This window comes from Ovis canadensis, chromosome 8 (assembly GCF_042477335.2).
Source record: "Ovis canadensis isolate MfBH-ARS-UI-01 breed Bighorn chromosome 8, ARS-UI_OviCan_v2, whole genome shotgun sequence".
Taxonomy (NCBI): domain Eukaryota; kingdom Metazoa; phylum Chordata; class Mammalia; order Artiodactyla; family Bovidae; genus Ovis; species Ovis canadensis.
This window is the reverse complement of record NC_091252.1, coordinates 31,953,372-31,973,535: the sequence shown is the minus strand read 5'-3', so window position 1 is coordinate 31,973,535 and position 20,164 is coordinate 31,953,372. Positions and strand designations below refer to the sequence as shown.

Sequence of the window (20,164 nt, the reverse complement as noted above, 5' to 3'; positions counted from 1 at the left end):
ATCTCTGTTAGCACCTATGAAGAAACCAAATAGGAAGCCAAGAGGAGGTACTTATTAAATGCTGCCCTTGGTCTGAGAATGAAGAAAAGACATTAAAAAAAAAAAAAAAAGCAGGATTTTTGTTAGGAGCATATCTCAGCCAGAACTAATTCATGATTTCAAAGTTCTCTAATTGCTTTGTATTTCCATATAATAAGAAACCCCAGCAGCTCAGACAGTAAAGCATCTGCTTGCAATGCAGGATACCTGGGTTCAGTCCCTGGGTTGGGAAGATTCCTTGGAGAAGGAAACGGCAACCTACTCCAGTATTCTTGCTTGGAGAATTCCATCAACAGAGGAGCCAGGCAGGCTACAGTTCAGAGGGTCACAAAGAGTTGGACACAGTTGAGCAACTAACACTTTCCAAATAATAAGAAAATAAATTTCTCTAGGACAAATTGTCCTCAACATGAAATTTTTACAACTTGTTTTTTTTGTAAAATTGGGCTTCCCTAATGGCTTAGATGGTAATGAATCTGCCTGCAGTGTAGGAGACCCGGGTTTGATTCCTGGGGTGGCAAGATCCTCTGGAGAAAGGAGCAACTACCCACTCCAGTATTCTTGCCTGGAGAATTCCATAGACAGAGGAGCCTAGAGGGCTACAGTCCATGGGGTCCTAAAGAGTCAGACACAATTTTTCATATCAGACAATTTTTTATATTACACTGTTTAGAACATAAGATGACTGGGGCCACTGAAGCAATGTTGTATGAAGTGAATAATGTTCTCAAAGACATACTGGAATCTAAGTCAATGGAAATAAAAACATTCCTGATTTTTACGAAAATACTCCAACTCTTCCCTTTACCATCTACTTTGAAATTCATGACCTTGTTTACTTCCCTGAAATAGTAATACATCCCTTTACCCCTGGATTCTCCCACTCTGCACAACTTATTAACACCTCTGATTTGGTGATTATTTTTCCCCCCTTAGTTGTCAGTGGCATCTCAATGTGCCTAGTTTTAGTTCTAACACTGAAGTCCATATCTAGTTTTTCCTTTATCCTTAATTTTGCCCAAGTATTTTATCAAGAAATAATAAGTAAGAAAAAAAAGTGAAAGAGGTCTTGAGCTCTTAATTTGTCTATTCTTTTAAACGACAAAGCTTCTATATGCAAGACAGCAAAAGAGACACAGATAAAAAGAACAGACTCTGACTCTGTGGGAGAAGGCAAGTGTGGGACGATTTGAGAAAATAGCATTGAAACATGTATATTATCATATGTGATATAGATTACCAGTCCAAGTTCAATGCATGAAACAGCACACTCAAATTGGTTGCACTGGGACAACCCTGAGGGATGGGATGGGGAGGGAGGTGGGAGAGGGGGCTCAGGATGGGGGACACGTGTACACCCATGGCTGACTCATGCCAATGTATGGCAAAACCCACTATAATACTGTAAAGTAATTAGCCTCCAATTAAAATAAATATATTAATTTTTTTAAAAAAGAAAGGAGACTAAGGAAAGGGAAACAGAGTTAGAGAAAATTTTGGAAACAGACTTTACTTGAAGTAGAGGAAACAGAAAGAGCTGAAGCATGGATCTGATTCACTACTATTATGGAATCAGAAACCCCACAGGTCTTCAGAGTGAAAAAGGAAGTAGAAGCCCTTGGTATCATCTCTAATAATTTTAATGTAAAACACAAACCAACAGAAAACTTGGACGAATTCACTGATGTCTTTAGGGTGGTTAAAAGAAAGAAACTGCTTCAAATAATTTTGAGATGGATGGCGTTATTATTGACATTTATTGTTAAAAATTAATTCAAGGTTGAAAACAAAATATGTATTTTTACAGGTACCATCTGGACTCAGCAGATAGTAAGCTTGATTTACTATGAGGGACATCGTAACAGAACTGAACTTGTGGAAACAGTTGACAGAAGCCCCTTCCTGGAATACAATCTGCGCAAAATAGACTATGAGAAGAGACCATCCCCTCGCCTCTTTGCTTCCCACATCCCATACTATTTAGCACCAAAAGGTCTCAAGAACAAAAAAGCTAAAGTATGTCACACAAATAGCTCATGAACCTTTTGAACAAACAAAAATAGTTTCTTTAGATAATGTCCTCCCAAACCCACTCATTCACATTCCTTCTAACATGATTATTATAATCTTTCTGATTGTTCTTAGTCTCTCAGTCCTGTCCGACTCTTCACAACCCCATGGACTGTAGCCCATCAGGCTCTTCTGTCCATGGGGATTCTCCAGGCAAGAATACTGGAGTGAGTGGGTTGCCATGCTCTCCTCCAGGGGATCTTCTCAACCCAGAGATTGAACTCGGGTCTCCCATGTTGCAGGTGGATTCTTTAGAGTCTAAACCAACAGGGAAGCCCATGAATGCTGGAGAATCCTATCCCTTCTCCAGGGGACCTTTCTGACCCAGGAATCAAACCAGGGTCTCCTGCACTGCAGGTGGATTCTTTACCACCTGAGCTACGAGGGAAGCCTGGTACCTGCTATACCCCACCAACTAAAAATATTACCTTACACATTAAACCTGTATATGCAATTGTAACTATATACATGGATTGGGATCTCAAAAACATTGTTTTCCATGTAATTATAAAACATATAGCAAAAATTATTTTCCATCACATAAAATTCTATTTTCTTTAACAATTTGAAAGTGAAAGTGAAGTAGCTCAGACATGTCTGACTCTTTGCGACCCCATGGACTATAGCCTACCAGGTTTCTCAGTCCATGGGATTTTTCAGGCAAGAGTACCGGAGTGGGTCCATTCCCTTCTCCAGGGGATCTTCCTGACCCAGGGATTGAACCCAGGTCTCCTGCATTGTAGGCAGACGCTTTACCCTCTGAGCCACCAAGGAAGCCTTTAACAATTTAGTAGGATTTTATTCTATGACTATATATACAATATATATGATTGTGAATTGATGAACAGGTTAAGTTTTAGAAAATGTCTGTACCATATTGCAACAAGCAGTCTTATAGATCTTCACACTTATTTTGTTCTGGTGAAGTGTTTCCCTAAAAGTGAAAATTTCAGCTTTAGATGTCCAAATTTTTAAATGTTGGTAGGTATTATCTACTTGCTTTATAAAACCTATCACTGACACTTCATCAAATAGCATATAAGAATGTGTTTTTCCTTACGCACTCACCAAAGAATGAAATTATAAATCTTTGCTAATGCGTTAGGTAAGAACTATCTTATTCATGAGTAAGTGTAGTCCTTTTAGTTTTAATAAACTTGAGCCCCTTTCTGTGTATTTCCAGGCCTTGAAATATCCTTCATATCCTTTGCCTATCTTTCTTAAAATTTGCCTTTATTTATTGTTTGCTTGAAGCATTTATATGGGGTAAAAATTGTTCTACTTAACAGTTTACCTTTAAAACTTGTTGAATGCATTTAATTTCACGTAACCAACTTAACAATCTTTCCTTCATAGTATCTTGCTGTCGAATTTTGTTAATAAACACTTCTCAGCCAGAAAGATTGTGCAAATACTTTCCAGTTTTCCTCTCTGCTTTTATTTTTTACATTTAATTATAAATTATATCAGATATCACAGGTGATATGAAATATGACTATTGCATAATAATTGCCAGTGGGATTGGCCAATTGATCCAATATGATTTCAGCATTTAGTCTTTCCCTACTGTTTGCAAGTCTACATTTTGATATACTGTTTCCATTATTTCCTTCCTCTGATTATTCATTCTTCATTCCCAAAATTAATAGATATATTTAATATGTGCCCATTCTTCACTGTTTTGAATGTTATAACGGATAAGGAAAATCCGAGGAAGTTTATTCTTTAATATGTTAATTTCCCAATAATATTAAATGATGATTAGCATTAATAAAATAAGATTAAGTCTGAGAAAATCAGTATCATAGCTCTTTTCCAACATTTCATCCAGCAATATTCTATTGCTCTTTTTTTTTTTATCAGATATACATTCATGTCTGGGCTTCCCAGGTGGCTCAGTGGTAGAGAATCTGCCTCTGAAGCAGCAGATGAGGATTATAAACCTGGGTTGGGAAGAGCCCCTGGAGAAGGAAATGAGAAACCTCTCCAGTATACTTGTCTGTAGAATCCCCATGGACAGAGAAGCCTGGCGGGCTGCAGTCACTCGGGTCACAAAAGTGGCGGACATGGTTCAGCAACTAAACAAAAAGAACATTTGTGTACACCACGAGCATTGTGATGCCCTTTGTATGCTTCCTACATTTTTTTTTCCCCTGGATTGCCAATTTTTGGTTTAAATTTTACACATGTAATTAATTGGTTTTCATTATTGCCTTCTCTATTTAGCTATTATCATTATAAAGTAAATGATACTGATCTTGTTACACTATTATATTTGGCTCCACAAATCTCTTCATTTGTTTTATTAATTTTCCCTATGTTCTCTGAAATATATTTTATTTTAAAATAATAATATATTCTATATTTCTGTGCTTTTCAATATTTGCACTTCCTTCTTTTCTGTTTTAGGACTTAAAAATCTGTAGAAAAGAAATAGAATATTGAGGTGATGAGAAATATTATGTTCTTGACTGACATTTTTTAGTATACTTTCCTTGATTTTGTTTTATGTTGCAATGATTTTGAGGTATACAATTCTGAGAAATACTTTTTTGCCCTTTCTCACTTTTCTTGAAATTTGAATTTTGTTCTTCAGAAAAGTTCTAATCACTTAAAAGTCCTTTTTTGGCACCCTATAGGTACAGTGTTCCCTCCTTCTCACCTTCAAAGCAAAAAGAAATTGATTAGATATTTACTAAGGCTTTATTTCTGAGATAAATCTTACATTTTTATATTATTGTATTTTATTAACATTCTGCTGGAAAAGTTTTATTTTTTTTCAGGAAATTTTATCTGTAATTATTTTTGAAATAGACAATTTTCTATGATATTGAAAGATATTTGATTTTAATATCATTGTAAGTCACTTTTGTAAGACAAATTTTGAAGCTTTTAAAATTTGGTAAGTTTTTCAAGTATTTTAAAATTGCAAATAAGAAGAATATTTTGAAGATATAATTAAATTCCACTACAATATGTCTCATACTGATAGCTCTATAGTTCTAAAACATTTTCCCTTTTTCAGTTTATTTTATTTAGCTACCTTTCCCTAAATCATTAGTATAATTTAATTTTCAAAGTAAATTATCACCCTTTCATCTATATTTCAAAACTTAAAAAAAACTGCAACATATACTTTCATGAACTAATGAATATTTATCTAATTCTATGATTACATCTTATCATTCATTACTAACTGAAAATTTTTTCTTTGTACATTCTTTGTTCTTTTCTTTGTACATTTTTCAGACTATGGGCGTTTTCTTATTATATTGGTTTTTTTTTTTGCTACAAAGAACTAAAATTTTTAAACATAATTTAATATTTTCCACTTCATTGATTTCTGCTTTGATTTTAACTTTTTCTCATATTTTGTTTGAATATATATTTGTCATGTGGTATCCAATATTTATTTGTTAAATATTGATATTTTAAAATGAATATCCATTTCAGCATTGCCATGGGTATAACATTGTTAGCATCAAAGTAACCTATCTTTTTATTTTTAATTTTCTCATTGGTCCAAATTATTCTGAAGAATTTTTATTTTCAAATAAAATGTTTATAAATATTTATAAAACTAAAATTGTTTTTCAGTGTTGATAATTAATATTAAGGAGTAATAATTATGGAATCAGATAATGGTATAATAAGAATTCTAAGTTTTGAAATACATTAAGAAGTTTTATGGCCATTTACATGTAGATCAATTTTTCAATACATTCCATGACTACATGAGAAAATAATGTGTATTCTCTGCTTGGGGCACCAGAAATTGAAAGTGTTAGTCATTCAGTTGTGTCCAACTCTTTGTGGCCTCATGGACTGTAGCTTGCCAGTTTCCTCTGTTCGTGGAATTCTCTAGGCACGAATACTAGAACGGGTAGCCATTCCTTGTCTAGGGGATCTTCCTGGCCTAGGGATCAAACCCAGATCTCTTGACTTGCAGGCAGATTCTTTACCATCTGAGCCACCTTGGGACACTAACACAAACATATAAAATAAATTTTGCTAAATAACATTATAAATTTATTATGTTAATCCTTTTATGCTTATGTCTGAAGATAAGTGTGTAAATTTTCATGATTGTAACTAAATTGAAATCTTTCCAGAGTTTCTAGACATTGTGCTATTCACATTTTTCTGTTAATGCAGTATACAGATTCCTATTCTGTTGGTCATTAGAACCAATTTTTTTAATTGTCCTATTAAAATATTTGGCTTTCAATTCTACTTAGCTATATATTATCAGCTGTTTTCCCTTTCCCTGAGGTTTTGACATGTGGCTTGTCTTGTTCTTTATTTTCAATGTTATTTTTGACTGTTGTATAATTTTATACGTTATGTAAGTACTTCTATGAGACCCACACTTTTCCTTCATTGAATACTTAGCTTCTTCCATTATTTTGTTATTAGAACATGCCCTGTTACATTACATTCTTGAGCATGTCCCGTGGTGAACATCACATGAGCTTCCCTAAGAATAGAATAGAACTGCAAAGCCACAGAGTACAAAAATATTCAACTTCATAAAATGGCGCTATTTTTTTTTCAAACAAAGTTGTTGCAGCATAAACAGTGAAAACTATAAAATATGAGTTTTATTTTTCTTATAGTATTTTTTTTCTATCAGATTGCCTAATTTTATCAATTTGGTGATTATAAGATGCTATCTAAAATTGATCTTAATTTCCATTTATTTAATCAATAACGAAATTAAGCAGATTTTGAAAACCTTATTGCCCACAGTTATTTCTTATTCAGTTAAATTATAATAACTTTTGTCAGTTTTTTAATGTTACCTATTTCATAGAGATTTGTATATGTATCTTCTGTTTTATTTTGTTGTTGTTGAATCTCTAAGTCATGTCCGACTCTGTGGGACCCCATGGACTACAGCATGCCAGGCTTCTCTGTCCTGCACTATCTCCTGGAGGTTACTCAAACTCATATCCATTGAGTTGGTGATGCTGTCCAATCATCTCATCCTCTGTCACCCCCTTCTCCTTTTGCCTTCAATCTTTCTCAGTATTGGGGTCTTTTACAATGAGTAGGATCTTGGCATCAAGTGGCCAACGTATTGGAGCTTCAGCATCAGTCCTTCTGATGAATTCAGAGTTGATTTCCTTTAGAATTGATTGGCTTGATCTCCTTACAGTCCAATGGATGCTCAAGGCTCTTCTCCAGCACCACAACTGGAAAGCATCAATTCTTTGGTGCTCAGCCTTCTTTATGGTTCAACTCTCACATCCGTACATGACTACTGGGAAAAACACAGCTTTGACTATATGGACCTTTGTCAGCAAAGTGAACTCTCTGCTTTCTACAGTGTCTAGGTTTGTCATAGCTTTCCTTCCAAGGAGTAAGCATCTTTTAATTTCATGACTGCAGTTGCCATCTGCAGTGATTCTGGAGCCCAAGAAAATAAAACCTAACACTGTTTCCACTTTTTCCCCTCTATTTGCTGTGAAGTGATGGGACAAGATGTCATGATTTTCATTTTTGAATGTTGGGTTTTAAGCTAGCATTTTCACTCTCCTCTTTCACCCTCATCAAGAAGGCTCTTTAGTTCCTCTTTGCTTTCTGCCATTACAGTGGTATCATCTGCATATTTGATGTTGTTGATATTTCTCCCAGCAATCTTGATTCCAGATTGTGATTCATCCAGCCTAGCATTTTGTATGATGAACTCTGCATAGAGGGCTTCCCAGGTGGGTAAAGCACATGCATGCCAATGCAGGAGATGTAAGAGACGTGGATTCGATCTCCAAGTCAGGAAGATCCCCTGGAGGAGGGCTCACAACCCACTCCAATAGTCTTGCCTGGAGAATCCCATGAACAGGAGGCTGGTGGGCTACAGTCCATGGGTTGCAGTGAGACAGACATGACTGAAGCAACTTAGCACACAAGCACTCTGCATATAAGTTAAATAAGCAGGGTGACAACACACAGCCTTGATGTACTCCTTTTCAATTTTGAAGAATCCATTGTTCCATGTTTGGTTCTCTGCCTTTTCTAAATCCAGCTTGTACATCTGGAAGTTCTTGGTTCACATACTGCTGAAGCCTAATTGCATGATTTTGAGCATTACCTTGGTAGCATGTGAAATGAATGCAATTGTATGGTAGTTTGAACATAATTCTAGATACTAATGTATTATTGGTATCTGTGCTGCACTTGGAGAAGGAAATGGCAACCCACTCCAGTACTCTTTCCTGGAAAATCCCATGGATGGAGGAGCCTGGTAGGCTATAGTCCATGGGGTCGCGAAGAGTTGGACATGACTGAGCGACTTCACTTTCATGCATTGGAGAAGGAAATGGCAACCCACTCCAGTGTTCTTACCTGGAGAATCCCAGGGACAGGGGAGCCTGGTGGGCTGCCATCTATGGGGTTGCACAGTTGGACACGACTGAAGTGACTTAGCAGCAGCAGCACTGCTGCACTTATATTTTCTTGCTTTTTGTAAAGCTTTGGTACATTTTGATGAACAGCATTCTTATTTTAATGGAGTCTGATTGATCCATTTTTATGTATTTCTATATGGGAAATATTTTCCTGTTTGAAAAATAGTTTCTTTATACAAGGTCAGTAATACTTTTAAAAAAATCTTTTTAGATTCTAAAAATTTGCCTTCAAAGTTAAATCCTTTATCCTTTTGTAAATATGTTTCTATACATTGTGTGAAGTAGAAATCCATTTTTTAAACATGGATTATTATTTACCCAACATCATCTGTTAAGTAGATTTTCCTTTTCTCACTGATCTCCAATGCTACCTTGTCTGTATATCAAATATCATTAATGCTCACAGAGGGTAAATGGAACATCTTTTATGGAAGGTAATTTGCAAACTTAATCAACCTTACAATAAATAATTTCAGTTTTAGAAATTAGCCCTTTATGCTCACACAAGTGAAAATTAATAAGAATAAAGATTTTATTGCAATGATTCTTTTAATAGAAAAAACCCTGGGAACAAGTTAGTTTCTGTCAGTAGTAGCCTGGATAAAATAAATTACTTTGCATTCATATAATGAAATACTAGTGAAGTCGCTCAGTCGTGTCTGACTCTTTGTGACCCATGGACTGTAGCCCACCAAGCTCTGAAATAATAAGTAGGTATTAAAAAATCTGTAAAGATAAAACAGAATTGTTCAAATTGTTCATTATTCCCTCTGCAGGTAATTTACGTCTACAGAAACCCCAAGGATGTTTTGACCTCATATTTTCATTTTTCTAATTTGTTGATTACATTAGAAGCTTCAAATAACATAGGAGATTTCATGGAAAGATTTCTAGATGGAAAAGGTAACTATGAATTTATTTATCAAGCAACATGTTTATGAGGACACGTTGTCATTTAGCCAAATTCTCAAATCAAGGGAACATATTTAGAGAGAAGAGAAGGCTAATTATAATATGTTCAATATACACAAGTGGTTGGTATTGGCTATCTACTCTCCTTCCTATAGCTCTTTTTTTTTTTAAACTAGGACCACCTATTCTGAGAATTGTCAAGCCTGCACAGTGTATAAGAGAAACTTTATCCAGGGAATAATAGAACCAGAAAATGTCTAGATCCAAAGCTCATCCAGAGTAGCTAATGTAGGTGTCTTTTTATGCTCTGTCGTGGTCCTGCGGTAGACCTTATATGGCAGCTGTGGGATTCTCATTCCAGCAATGAGAAAGATAGACTGATGCAAGCGATTTCTGGAATGTGGGATCTGAGCTTTATCACTTAGAAGTTTATATTCATGTGCTGGTTTGTCAGTAAATAAAGTTGTTATACATGATCGTTAAATAGACAATAATAGGAGAAATAAAGATGTATGTTTTCAGGTGAAGGAAGCAGAAGAAGAAAGGGAGTGATCTTAGCAAAATCTTAGTTCTTAACTAATGTTAGCTCTTACCTAAGAATTTAGTTCTTCAGGATTCTTTTCTCTGCATTGCTGCTTTCCTACAAAATAGAATAACTTATAAACGAAGTTTTCTATTAAAATGGTGCAATTGTTTCCCACAACTCCACTTTTTAAAAGATAGCATAGATGTCCAATGGTTTGGAGCTTGGTGTGCCTTTTGAGGATTCTTGAACAGAAAAGACAGACTATAGCTTGTTATATAATAAGTGTGACATCTTTACCTGCTAACTCATTAATTTTCCCACAGTGACAGGAAGCCTTTGGTTTGATCACATCAGAGGCTGGTATGAGCATAGACATGACTTCAATATCCTGTTCATGATGTATGAGGAGATGAAGAAGGTAAGAGAAGAAAGTTATTTTTAAATTCTTTATTGGGAATTCTTACGATTTCAGTGAACCACATTCGCTTACTTATCTTTGTATGCTTGACTTTAAAAATGCACTATGTAAAAGCCATGATGACTAGACTGAACCTCGACATTCTAGGGATCAACAAACTAAGATGGACTGGAATGGGTGAATTTAACTCAGATGACCACTATATTTACTACTGTGGGCAGGAATCCCTTAGAAGAAATGGAGCAGCATCACGGTCAATAAGAGAGTCTGAAATGCAGAATTTGGATGTAACCTCAAAAATGACAGAATGATCTGTGTTCGTTTCCAAGGCAAACCATTCAATATCACAGTAATCCAAGTCTATGCCCTGACCAGAAACACTGAAAAAGCTGAAGTTGAACAGTTCTATGAAGACCTACAAGACCTTCTAGAACTAACACCCCCCAAAAAATGTCCTTTGCATTATAGAGGACTGGAATGCAAAAGTAGGAAGTCAAGAAACACCTAGAGTAACAGGCAAATATGGCCTTAGAGTACAGAATGAACCAGGGCAAATGCTAATAGAGTTCTGCCAAGAGAACACACTGGTCATAGCAAACACCCTCTTCCAACAACACAAGAGAAGACTCTACACATGAACATCACCAGATGGTCAACACCAAAATCAGATTGATTATATTCTTTGCAGCCAAAGATGGAAGCTCTATACAGTCAGCAAAATCAAGATTGGGAGCTGACTCTGGCTCAGATAATGAACTCCTTATTGCCAGATTCAGACTGAAATTGAAGAAAGTGGAGAAAACCACTAGACCATTCAGGTATGACCTAAATCAAATCCCTTATGACTATACAGTGGAAGTGAGAAATAGACTTAAGGGACTAGACCTGATAGACAGAGTGCCTGATGAACTATGGACGGAAGTTTGTGACACTATACAGGAGACAGGAATCAAGACCATCCACAAGAAAAAGAAATGCAAAAAAGCTAAATGGCTGTCTGAGGAAGCCTTACAAATGGCTGTGAAAAGAAGGGAAAAGAAAAACAAAGGAGAAAAGGAAAAATAAAAGCATCTGAATGCAGAGTTCCAAAGAAAAACAAAGAGATAAGAAAGCTTTCCTCAGTGATCAATGCAAAGAAATAGAGGAAAACAATACAATGAGAAAGACTAAAGATCTCTTCAAGAAAATTACAGATACCAAGGAGACGTTTCATGCAAAGATGGGCTCAACAAGGGACAGAAATGGTATGGACCTGACAGAAGCAGAAGATATTAAGAAGAGGTGGCAAGAATACACAGAAGAACTGTACAAAAAAGATCTTCATGACCCAGATAATCATGATGGTGTGATCACTAGAGCCAGACGTCCTGGAATGTGAGGTCAAGTGGCCCTTATGAAGCATCACTACAAACAAAGCAGGTGGAAGTGATGGAATTCCAGTTGAGCTACTTCAAATCCTAAAAGATGATGCTGTGAAAGTGCTGCACTCAATATGCCAGCAAATTTGGAAAACTCAGCAGTGGCCACAAGACTGGACAAGGTCAGTTTTCATTCCAATCCCAAAGAAAGGCAATGCCAAAGAATGCTCAAACTACCGCACAATTGCACTCATCTCACACACTAGTAAAGTGATGCTTAATATTCTCCAAGCCAGGCTTCAGCAATACATGAACTGTGAACTTCCAGATGTTCAAGCTGGTTTTAGAAAAGGCAGAGGAACCAGATATCAAATTGCCAATACCCGCTGGATCATGGAAAAAGCAAGAGAGTTCCAGAAACACATCTATTTCTGCTTTATTGACTATGCCAAAGCCTTTGACTGTGTGGATCACAAGAAACTGTGGAAAATTCTGAAAGAGATGGGCATACCAGACCACTGACCTGCCTCTTGAGAAATCTGTATGCAGGTGAGGAAACAACAGTTAGAACTGGATATGGAACAACAGACTGGTCTCAAATCAGGAAAGGGGTACATCAAGGCTGTATATTGTCACTCTGCTTATTTAACTTATATGCAGAGTACATCATGAGAATCGCTGGGCTGAAAGAAGCACAGGCTGGAATCAAGATTGCCGGGAGAAATATCAATAACCTCAGATATGCAGAAGACACCACCCTTATGGCAGAAAGCAAAGAACTAAAGAGCCTCTTGATGAAACTGAAAGAAGAGAGTGAAAAGGTTGGCCTAAAGCTCAACATTCAGAAAACTAAGATCATGGCATCTGGTCCCTTCACTTCATGACAAATAGATGGGGAAACTGCGGAAACAGTGTCAGACTTTATTTGGGAGGGCTCCCAAATCACTACAGATGGTGATTGCAGCCATGAAATTAAAAGACACTTACTCCTTGGAAGGAAAGTTATGACCAACCTAGATAGCATATTAAAAAGCAGAGACATTACTTTGTCAACAAAGGTCCATCTAGTCAAGGCTATGGTTTTTCCAGTAGTCATATATGGATGTGAGAGTTGGACTCTAAAGGAAGCTGAGCACCGAAGAATTGATGCTTTTGTACTGTGGTGTTGAAGACTCTTGAGAGTCCCTTGGACTGCAAGGAGATCCAACCAGTAAATCCTAAAGGAGATCAGTCCTGAATGTTCATTGGAAGGACTGATGCTGAAGCTGAAACTCCAATACTTTTGCCACCTGATGCGAACAGCTGACTCATTTAAAAGACCCTGATGCAGGGAAAGATTGAAGGCAGGAGGAGAAGGGGATGACAGAGGATGAGATGGTTGGATGGCATCACTGACTCAATGGACATGGGTTTTTGTGGACTGAGAGTCGGTGATGGACAGGGGGGCCTGGTGCGCTATAGTTTATGAGGTTGCAAAGAGTCGGACATGACTGAGCGACCGAACTGAACTGAAAAGCTGTGAGTTATGTTTTATTTGGGGCAAAATGAGCACTGCAGCCCAGGAGACAGCACCTCAGATAGTTCTGAGAAACTGCTCCAAAGATGCAGGGCTGAAGTCAGTATATATGCGATTTTGGTGAAGGAGGATACATGCAATCGAGCACATGTTTTCCCAGAAGGTTTCTTCTAGTCTTGTGGAGTTTCTCTATCCACGGGAACAGTTGTTGTCATGCAGGATTTTAGTGCTTTTCTAGACATGAGGAGATACAAGAACTGGGCTCATAAAATCAGCTCCTGACCATATCTCACTCTCTGAAGACCTATCCTGCCAGTTTTTCCCTGAGCGCAGAGTGCCTCATTTCTGCTTTCCAGCTGAACTTCTTTCAGGGGGTGTTGAAGGTTGGCAGCTGCAGCAGCACATGATTTAATCGTGTAGAAGTAGACGGCAAGTGCCAATTTGTAGTTGACAGTATCTAACTACTTTTCAGGGTTATTTTTTTCTTCGAGGGGAGGGGTTTAATTTTCTGTAGCTCATTACTGGTCTTCAATGCTCTCTTCTCACTGTACCCACTCATCATTTTTGATTTCTCTTCATATAACCATTTGTCACAATAAAGACATATTCAACTGTGTAGAGCACTCATTTCAAAATAGAGAAAGAGCACTAGGCACCACTGAGGTGAAGAGCTACTAAAATATGGCTAATTAATTGAGGTGACTGTGTGCTCTGTGATGGAGCTCTTGTTTTTTGTTTTTTGTTTTTTTTTGAAGCAACTGTTGAAACCAGCTTTCCTGCATAATCTCATAATGTTTATTCTTTGTCATTCAATTAAAGCTGTCTTAAAATATTGATAAACCCAAGAGAACACGTTTCAGTTCACTATTTTGTAACCTGTGATTGATATGTTCATTCATAAGATATCATTTTTTTCACTCATTTCATCAGAAATTATTGAATGCCTAATATGTGACAGACAGTAAATTATGAGAAAAAGAGAAGTGAACCTTTTATTCACACAGCTTATCATCTAACAGGAAAGACAAGTATTCCCAAACAAGTATAAATAATTTAAAACTACGATAAGTAATATTTAAAAACCCTGCAGATTTCATATAAGTATATAGAAAAAGAGGATCTGGTATCATCAAAGGTGATAGGCAGTGTTTTCTGAAAAAGAGTAACCTGAAAACTGCAAGCTAATAAATCAGTTCAGTTCAGTCACTCAGTCATGTCTGACTCTTTGCATGAATGGCAGCAAGCCAGGCCTCCCTATCCAACACCAACTTCCAGAGTTCACTTAAACTCATGTCCTTTGAGTCAGTGATGCCATCCAGCCATCTCATCCTCTGTCTTCCTCTTCTCCTCCTGCCCTCAATTCCTCCCAGCATCAGAGTCTTTTCAAATGAGTCAACACTTCCCATGAGGTGGCCAAAGTATTGGAGTTTCAGCTTTAGCATCATTCCTTCCAAAGAAATCCCAGGCTGATCCCCTTTAGAATGGACTGGTTGGATCTCTTTGCAGTCCAAGGGACTCTCAAGAGTCTTCTCCAACACCACAGTTCAAAAGAGTCAATCCTTTGGCACTCAGCTTACTGCACAGTCCAACTCTCACATCCATACATGACCACATGAAAAACCACAGACTTGACTAGACGGACCTCTGTTGACAAAGTTATGTCTCTGCTTTTTAATATGCTATCTAGGTTGGTCATAACTTTCCTTCCAAGAAGTAAGTGTCTTTTAATTTTATGGCTGCAATCACCATCTGCAGTGATTTTGGAGCCCCCCAAAACAAAGTCTGACACTGTTTCCACTGTTTCCCCACCTATTTGACATGAAGTGAAGGGACCAGATGCCATGATCTTAGTTTTCTGAATGTTGAGCTTTAGGCCAAATTTTTCACTCTCCTCTTTCACTTTCATCAAGAGGCTCTTTAGTTCCTCTTCACTTTCTGCCATAAGGGTGGTGTCATCTGCATATCTGAGGATATTGATATTTCTCCCGGCAATCTTGATTCCAGCTTGTGCTTCTTCCAGCCCAGCGTTTCTCATGATGTAGTTTGCATATAAGTTAAATAAGCAGAGTGACAACATGCAGCCTTGACATACTCCTTTTCCTATTTGAGACCAGTCTGTTGTTCCATGTTCAGTTCTAACTGTTGCTTCCTCACCTGGATACAGGTTTCTCAAGAGGCAGGTCAGGTGGTCTGGTATTCCCATCTCTTTCAGAATTTTCCACAGACTCTTGTGATCCACACAGTCAAAGGCTTTGGCATAGTCAATAAAGCAGAAATAGATGTTTTTTGGAACTCTCTTGCTTTTTCAATGATCCAGCGGATGTTGGCAATTGGATCTCTGGTTCCTCTGCCTTTTCTAAACCAGCCTGAACATCAGGAAGTTCATGGTTCACATATTGCTGAGGCCTGGCTTAGAGATTTTTGAACATTACTTTACTAACATGTGAGATGAATGAGATTGTGCGGTAGTTTGAGCATTCTTTGGCATTGCCTTTCTTTGGGATTGGAATGAAAACTGACCTTGTCCAGTCCTGTGGCCACTGCTGAGTTTTCCAAATTTGCTGGCATATTGAGTGCAGCACTTTCACAGCATCATCTTTCAGGATTTGAAATAGCTCAACTGGAATTCCATCACCTCCACTAGCTTTGTTCGTAGTGATACTTTCTAAGGCCCACTTGACTTCACATTCCAGGATGTCTGGCTCTAGGTGAGTGATCACACCATTGTAATTATCTGGGTCATGAAGATCTTTTTTGCACAGTTCTTCTGTATATTCTTGCCACCTCTTCTTAATATTTTATGCTTCTGTTGGGTCCATACCATTTCTGTCCTGTATTGAGCCCATCTTTGCATGAAATGTTCCCTTGGTGTCTCTAATTTTCTTGAAGAGATCTCGAGTCATTCCCATTTTGTTGTTTTCCTCTATTTCTTTGCATTGATCACTGAGGAAGGCTTTCTTGTCTCTCCTTGCTGTTCTCTGGAACTCTGCATTCAGATGCTTATATCTTTCCTTTTCTCCTTTGCTTTTCGCTTCTCTTTTTTTCACAGCTATTTGTAAGGTCTCCCCAGACAGCCATTTTGGTTTTTTGCATTTCTTTTCCATGGGGATGGTCTTGATCCCTGTCTCCTGTACAATGTCACAAACGTCTGTCTATAGTTCATCAGTCACTCTATCAGATCTAGTCCCTTAAATCTATTTCTCACTTCCACTGTATAATCATAAGGGATTTGATTTAGGTCATACCTGAATAGGCTAGTGGTTTTCCCTACTTTCTTCATTTTAAGTCTGAATCTGGCAATAAGGAGTTCATGATCTGAGCCACAGTCATTTCCTGGTCTTGTTTTTGTTGACTGTATAGAGCTTCTCCATTTTTAGCTGCAAAGAATATAATCAGTCTGATTCAGTGTTGACCATCTGGTGATGTCCATGTGTAGAGTCTTCTCTTTTGTTGTTGGAAGAGGGTGTTTGCTATGACCAGTGCGTTCTCTTGGCAGAATTCTGTTAGCCTTTGCCCTGCTTCATTCTGTATTCCAAGGCCAAATTTGCCTGTTACCCCAGGTGTTTCTTGACTTCGTACTTTTGCATTCCAGTCCCCTAGAATGAGAAGGACATCTTTTTTGGGTGTTAGTCCTTAAAGGTCTTGTAAGTCTTCATAGAACCATTCAACTTCAGCTTCTTCAGCGTTACTGGTTGGGGCATAGGCTTGTATTACCATGATATTGAATGGTTTGCCTTGGAAACGAACAAAGATCATTCTGTCGTTTTGGAGGTTGCATCCAAGTACTGCATTTTGGACTCTTTTGTTGACTATGATGGCTACTCCATTTCTTCTGAGGGCTTCCTGACCACAGTAGTAGATATAATGGTCATCTGAGTTAAATTCACCTATTCCAGTCCATTTCACTGATTCCTAGAACGTTGACGTTCACTCTTGCCATCTCCTGTTTGGCCACTTCCAATTTGCCTTGATTCATGGACCTGACATTCCAGGTTCCTATGCAATACTGCTCTTTACAGCATTGGACCTTGCTTCTATCACCAGTCACATCCATAGCTGGGTATTGTTTTTGCTTTGGCTCCATCCCTTCCTTCTTTATGGAATTATTTCTCCACTGATCTCCAGTAGCATATTGGGCACCTACTGACCTGGGGAGTTCCTCTTTCAGTATCCTATCATTTTGCCTTTCATACTGTTCATGGGGTTCTCAAGGCAAGAATACTGAAGTGGCTTTGCCATTCCCTTCTCCAGTGGACCACATTCTGTCAGCCAAGCTAATAAATACATATTAACAAAAAAGAGATGGGGAAAAAAGGAAGCCAGGGAAAGAGAACATGCAAATTTCCTGATACATTAAAGTGGATGAAAAATGAAGGAAGAAGAACAGGCAAAGTGAAAGTATTAAAAGGTTGAGTGGTCAATAAGAGTCAAGCTGCTCAAAGACTGTAATAAATGATGCTGATTTCTTTCACCTTGAAGGCAGTAAAAAGTCTTTTAAGAATCACAAGAAGGAGAGGTATTAATTGTAATACAATTAATATTTTTAGAATATCATTTCTTTTTGTGGATTGAAAATGATGTTAGTGAATAAAGGCAAATTCGTTAGATGCTAGTGTGATAACCCACTGAACACCAACGATGCTTTGGGTTAAAATGGTCACTCTGAGACTGGAGAAACTGCAGAGCTTTACCACATATGTTTAAGGTCAAAAGGAAAGGGATTATATACAGGAAAAATGAAAAAGGGAGAAATATTAAAATGTTTTCTATATTCTGGCTCATATACCTGTGTTGATAATGATGTCATTCATTTAGTGCTTAGGGAACACTGAAGCAGGGTAAAGCTGCAAAGACAGATTGTTAGCAGAGAGAGATTATGAGAAAAGAGAGATTATGAGATTGGTTTTGACATATGGAGTTTAAGATGATTTAGAAGTATTCAAATGAAGGTATTTGAAAATTGGGGGAACATACAGGCCTACATTTCAAAGAGATTTGCTCTAAAATTATCAATGATATTAATTTGGACATTATCACTGTATAGACTATAGTTGAAACCATGGTTATGCTTAAAATTGAGAGTGAGGAGGAAAAGGACAGAAAAAGAGGAGGAATACTGAGAGAATTTAAAATATAATGTTTGGGTAGAGAGGGTGAGCCCAAGAAGAACACTGAAAAGGAACTATCCGAGAGGTAGGGAGAAAAAAAGCGTGTGCTGACAGAAGCTAGGCAGGTGTGTCAAGAAACCTTTTTAAGACTTTTTAACCTCTCAGTGTTGAGAAGTAAAAATGAAAGTTTAAAATATCCATCAAATCTAATTACATGAAGTATAGTGTGCAGTAGAGTAAACTGGATTGGAGGGGTTGGGGTGAAATTGATGAATCCTAGATATATAACACTGGCACAGACACATGGATTAATATATTGCAACTGTCTTCTCTATCCCTATTTTTATAGCTAATATTTGGACTTCAAAAAAATCCTGGCCCCAGTAGAATTATCATCTCCCAACAAAAGCTGCCTGTTCTCCCATAAAATGTACTATATCTCATGATCTAAGTCAGAAACTAGCCTTCATGCTTGATATCTCCTTCACCCTTGTCTCTTAATTTCACTAGTTAGTAAAAGTCTGAATTCTGTCTCTGATTCCATTGTGGAAGTTGCAGACATACCAATCTATATTGCCCCTTCCATGGTCCAGATCATCATTATCTTATGCTTAGTTTCTAAAGCAACTTATCTAACTGATTTGCCTACTTGCTAATCTCAGTCCATCTCCATTTATTCTCTATTCTTCAACCCGTGTTATCATCTTAAAATGCAAATGTGTTCCCTTCCTTATTTTTATATTTGAGCTGTTCCATAAGAATGTGAGCACAAAAATATATTCATAAACAGCAGATTTTGCTGGAAATGTGGATATAGAAGGCACTGAGTAAACTATGCAAAGTCCTGGAGTATTTGTCTGTTCTGTCATCAGTATACTATCAGCAGGTATCAATTTTAACTTACCTTCCACCAAGTTGCCCATTGTTGATTTTTTTTTGTTTTAGGTTTTTCATCAGTTTTTCAAACAGATATTTTTTTCACCATATCTTGGGGAAAAGCTATTAACTTTCTCTCTCCAAGAAAAAAGAATTTGGTCAACTCAAGTTTCTGCTTTAAAGCCCTTTCTAAACTGGGATCCCTATTTAGGTCAAGCAATTACGTACCATCAATACTGATGCAGATTTTAAGGTCTTCTTTGTCTACTACTTCCCTTGAATATTTCTTGATAATTTGAGGTAATACAATTTATGTCTATTCTTTAATTGGAATTAACAAGCCCATATAGATTATTACAAAGCACTTTGATGATTTCTCAGAGCTGAGAACCCCAGAGACAGAGGAGCCTAGTGGGCTGCCGTCTATGGGGTCGCACAGAGTCGGACAGGACTGAAGTGACTTAGCAGCAGCAACAGCACAGAGCTGAAGGTGATATTCTTAATTATATAGTGTCTATGTTGAAGCATTTTCTAGCTACTTGTGTCAAGTGTATCGAAGTATGTAGTTTAAATGAAGGCAGAAGTAGCTATGTTGTTTGGAGATTGATAATAAATGATAAAACTATAAGTAAAATCAAAGAAGTAGGTATATAAACAAGGATAGTGGTTATTTGGGGGCAGTAAATGCTATCCTTATTTATATAACTACTTCTTTTCTTCCCCTACTCCCATATCATTGTCACTCTATTCTTCTGACTCTAATATGTGAGTAAACTTATTCACCAAGGTCTTCATTTCTATTCATGAATTGGGATTTCTTGTAAGTCTGCTCTACTAATTTATTCAGATTGTAAAATATATCAGAATTGCCTTTCTTTTGAAGGGTGAATGACATTTCATTGCATCTATATATTTTGTTTATGCATTCATCCAC

General features: G+C 37.3%; 1 protein-coding gene across 2 annotated transcripts in view; it reads left to right on the top strand.

The window, feature by feature from the left end:
* LOC138445291 (amine sulfotransferase-like) overlaps nt 1-20,164 on the top strand; it is a 33,314-nt gene that overhangs the window by 3,815 nt on the left and 9,335 nt on the right. For both annotated transcript variants that reach the window (XM_070292502.1, XM_069599188.1), the window contains exons 3-5: nt 1,847-2,055; nt 9,293-9,419; nt 10,278-10,372. In XM_070292502.1, the coding sequence (XP_070148603.1) occupies nt 1,847-2,055; nt 9,293-9,419; nt 10,278-10,372 (431 nt within the window). The remainder of the gene's footprint in view (nt 1-1,846; nt 2,056-9,292; nt 9,420-10,277; nt 10,373-20,164) is intronic.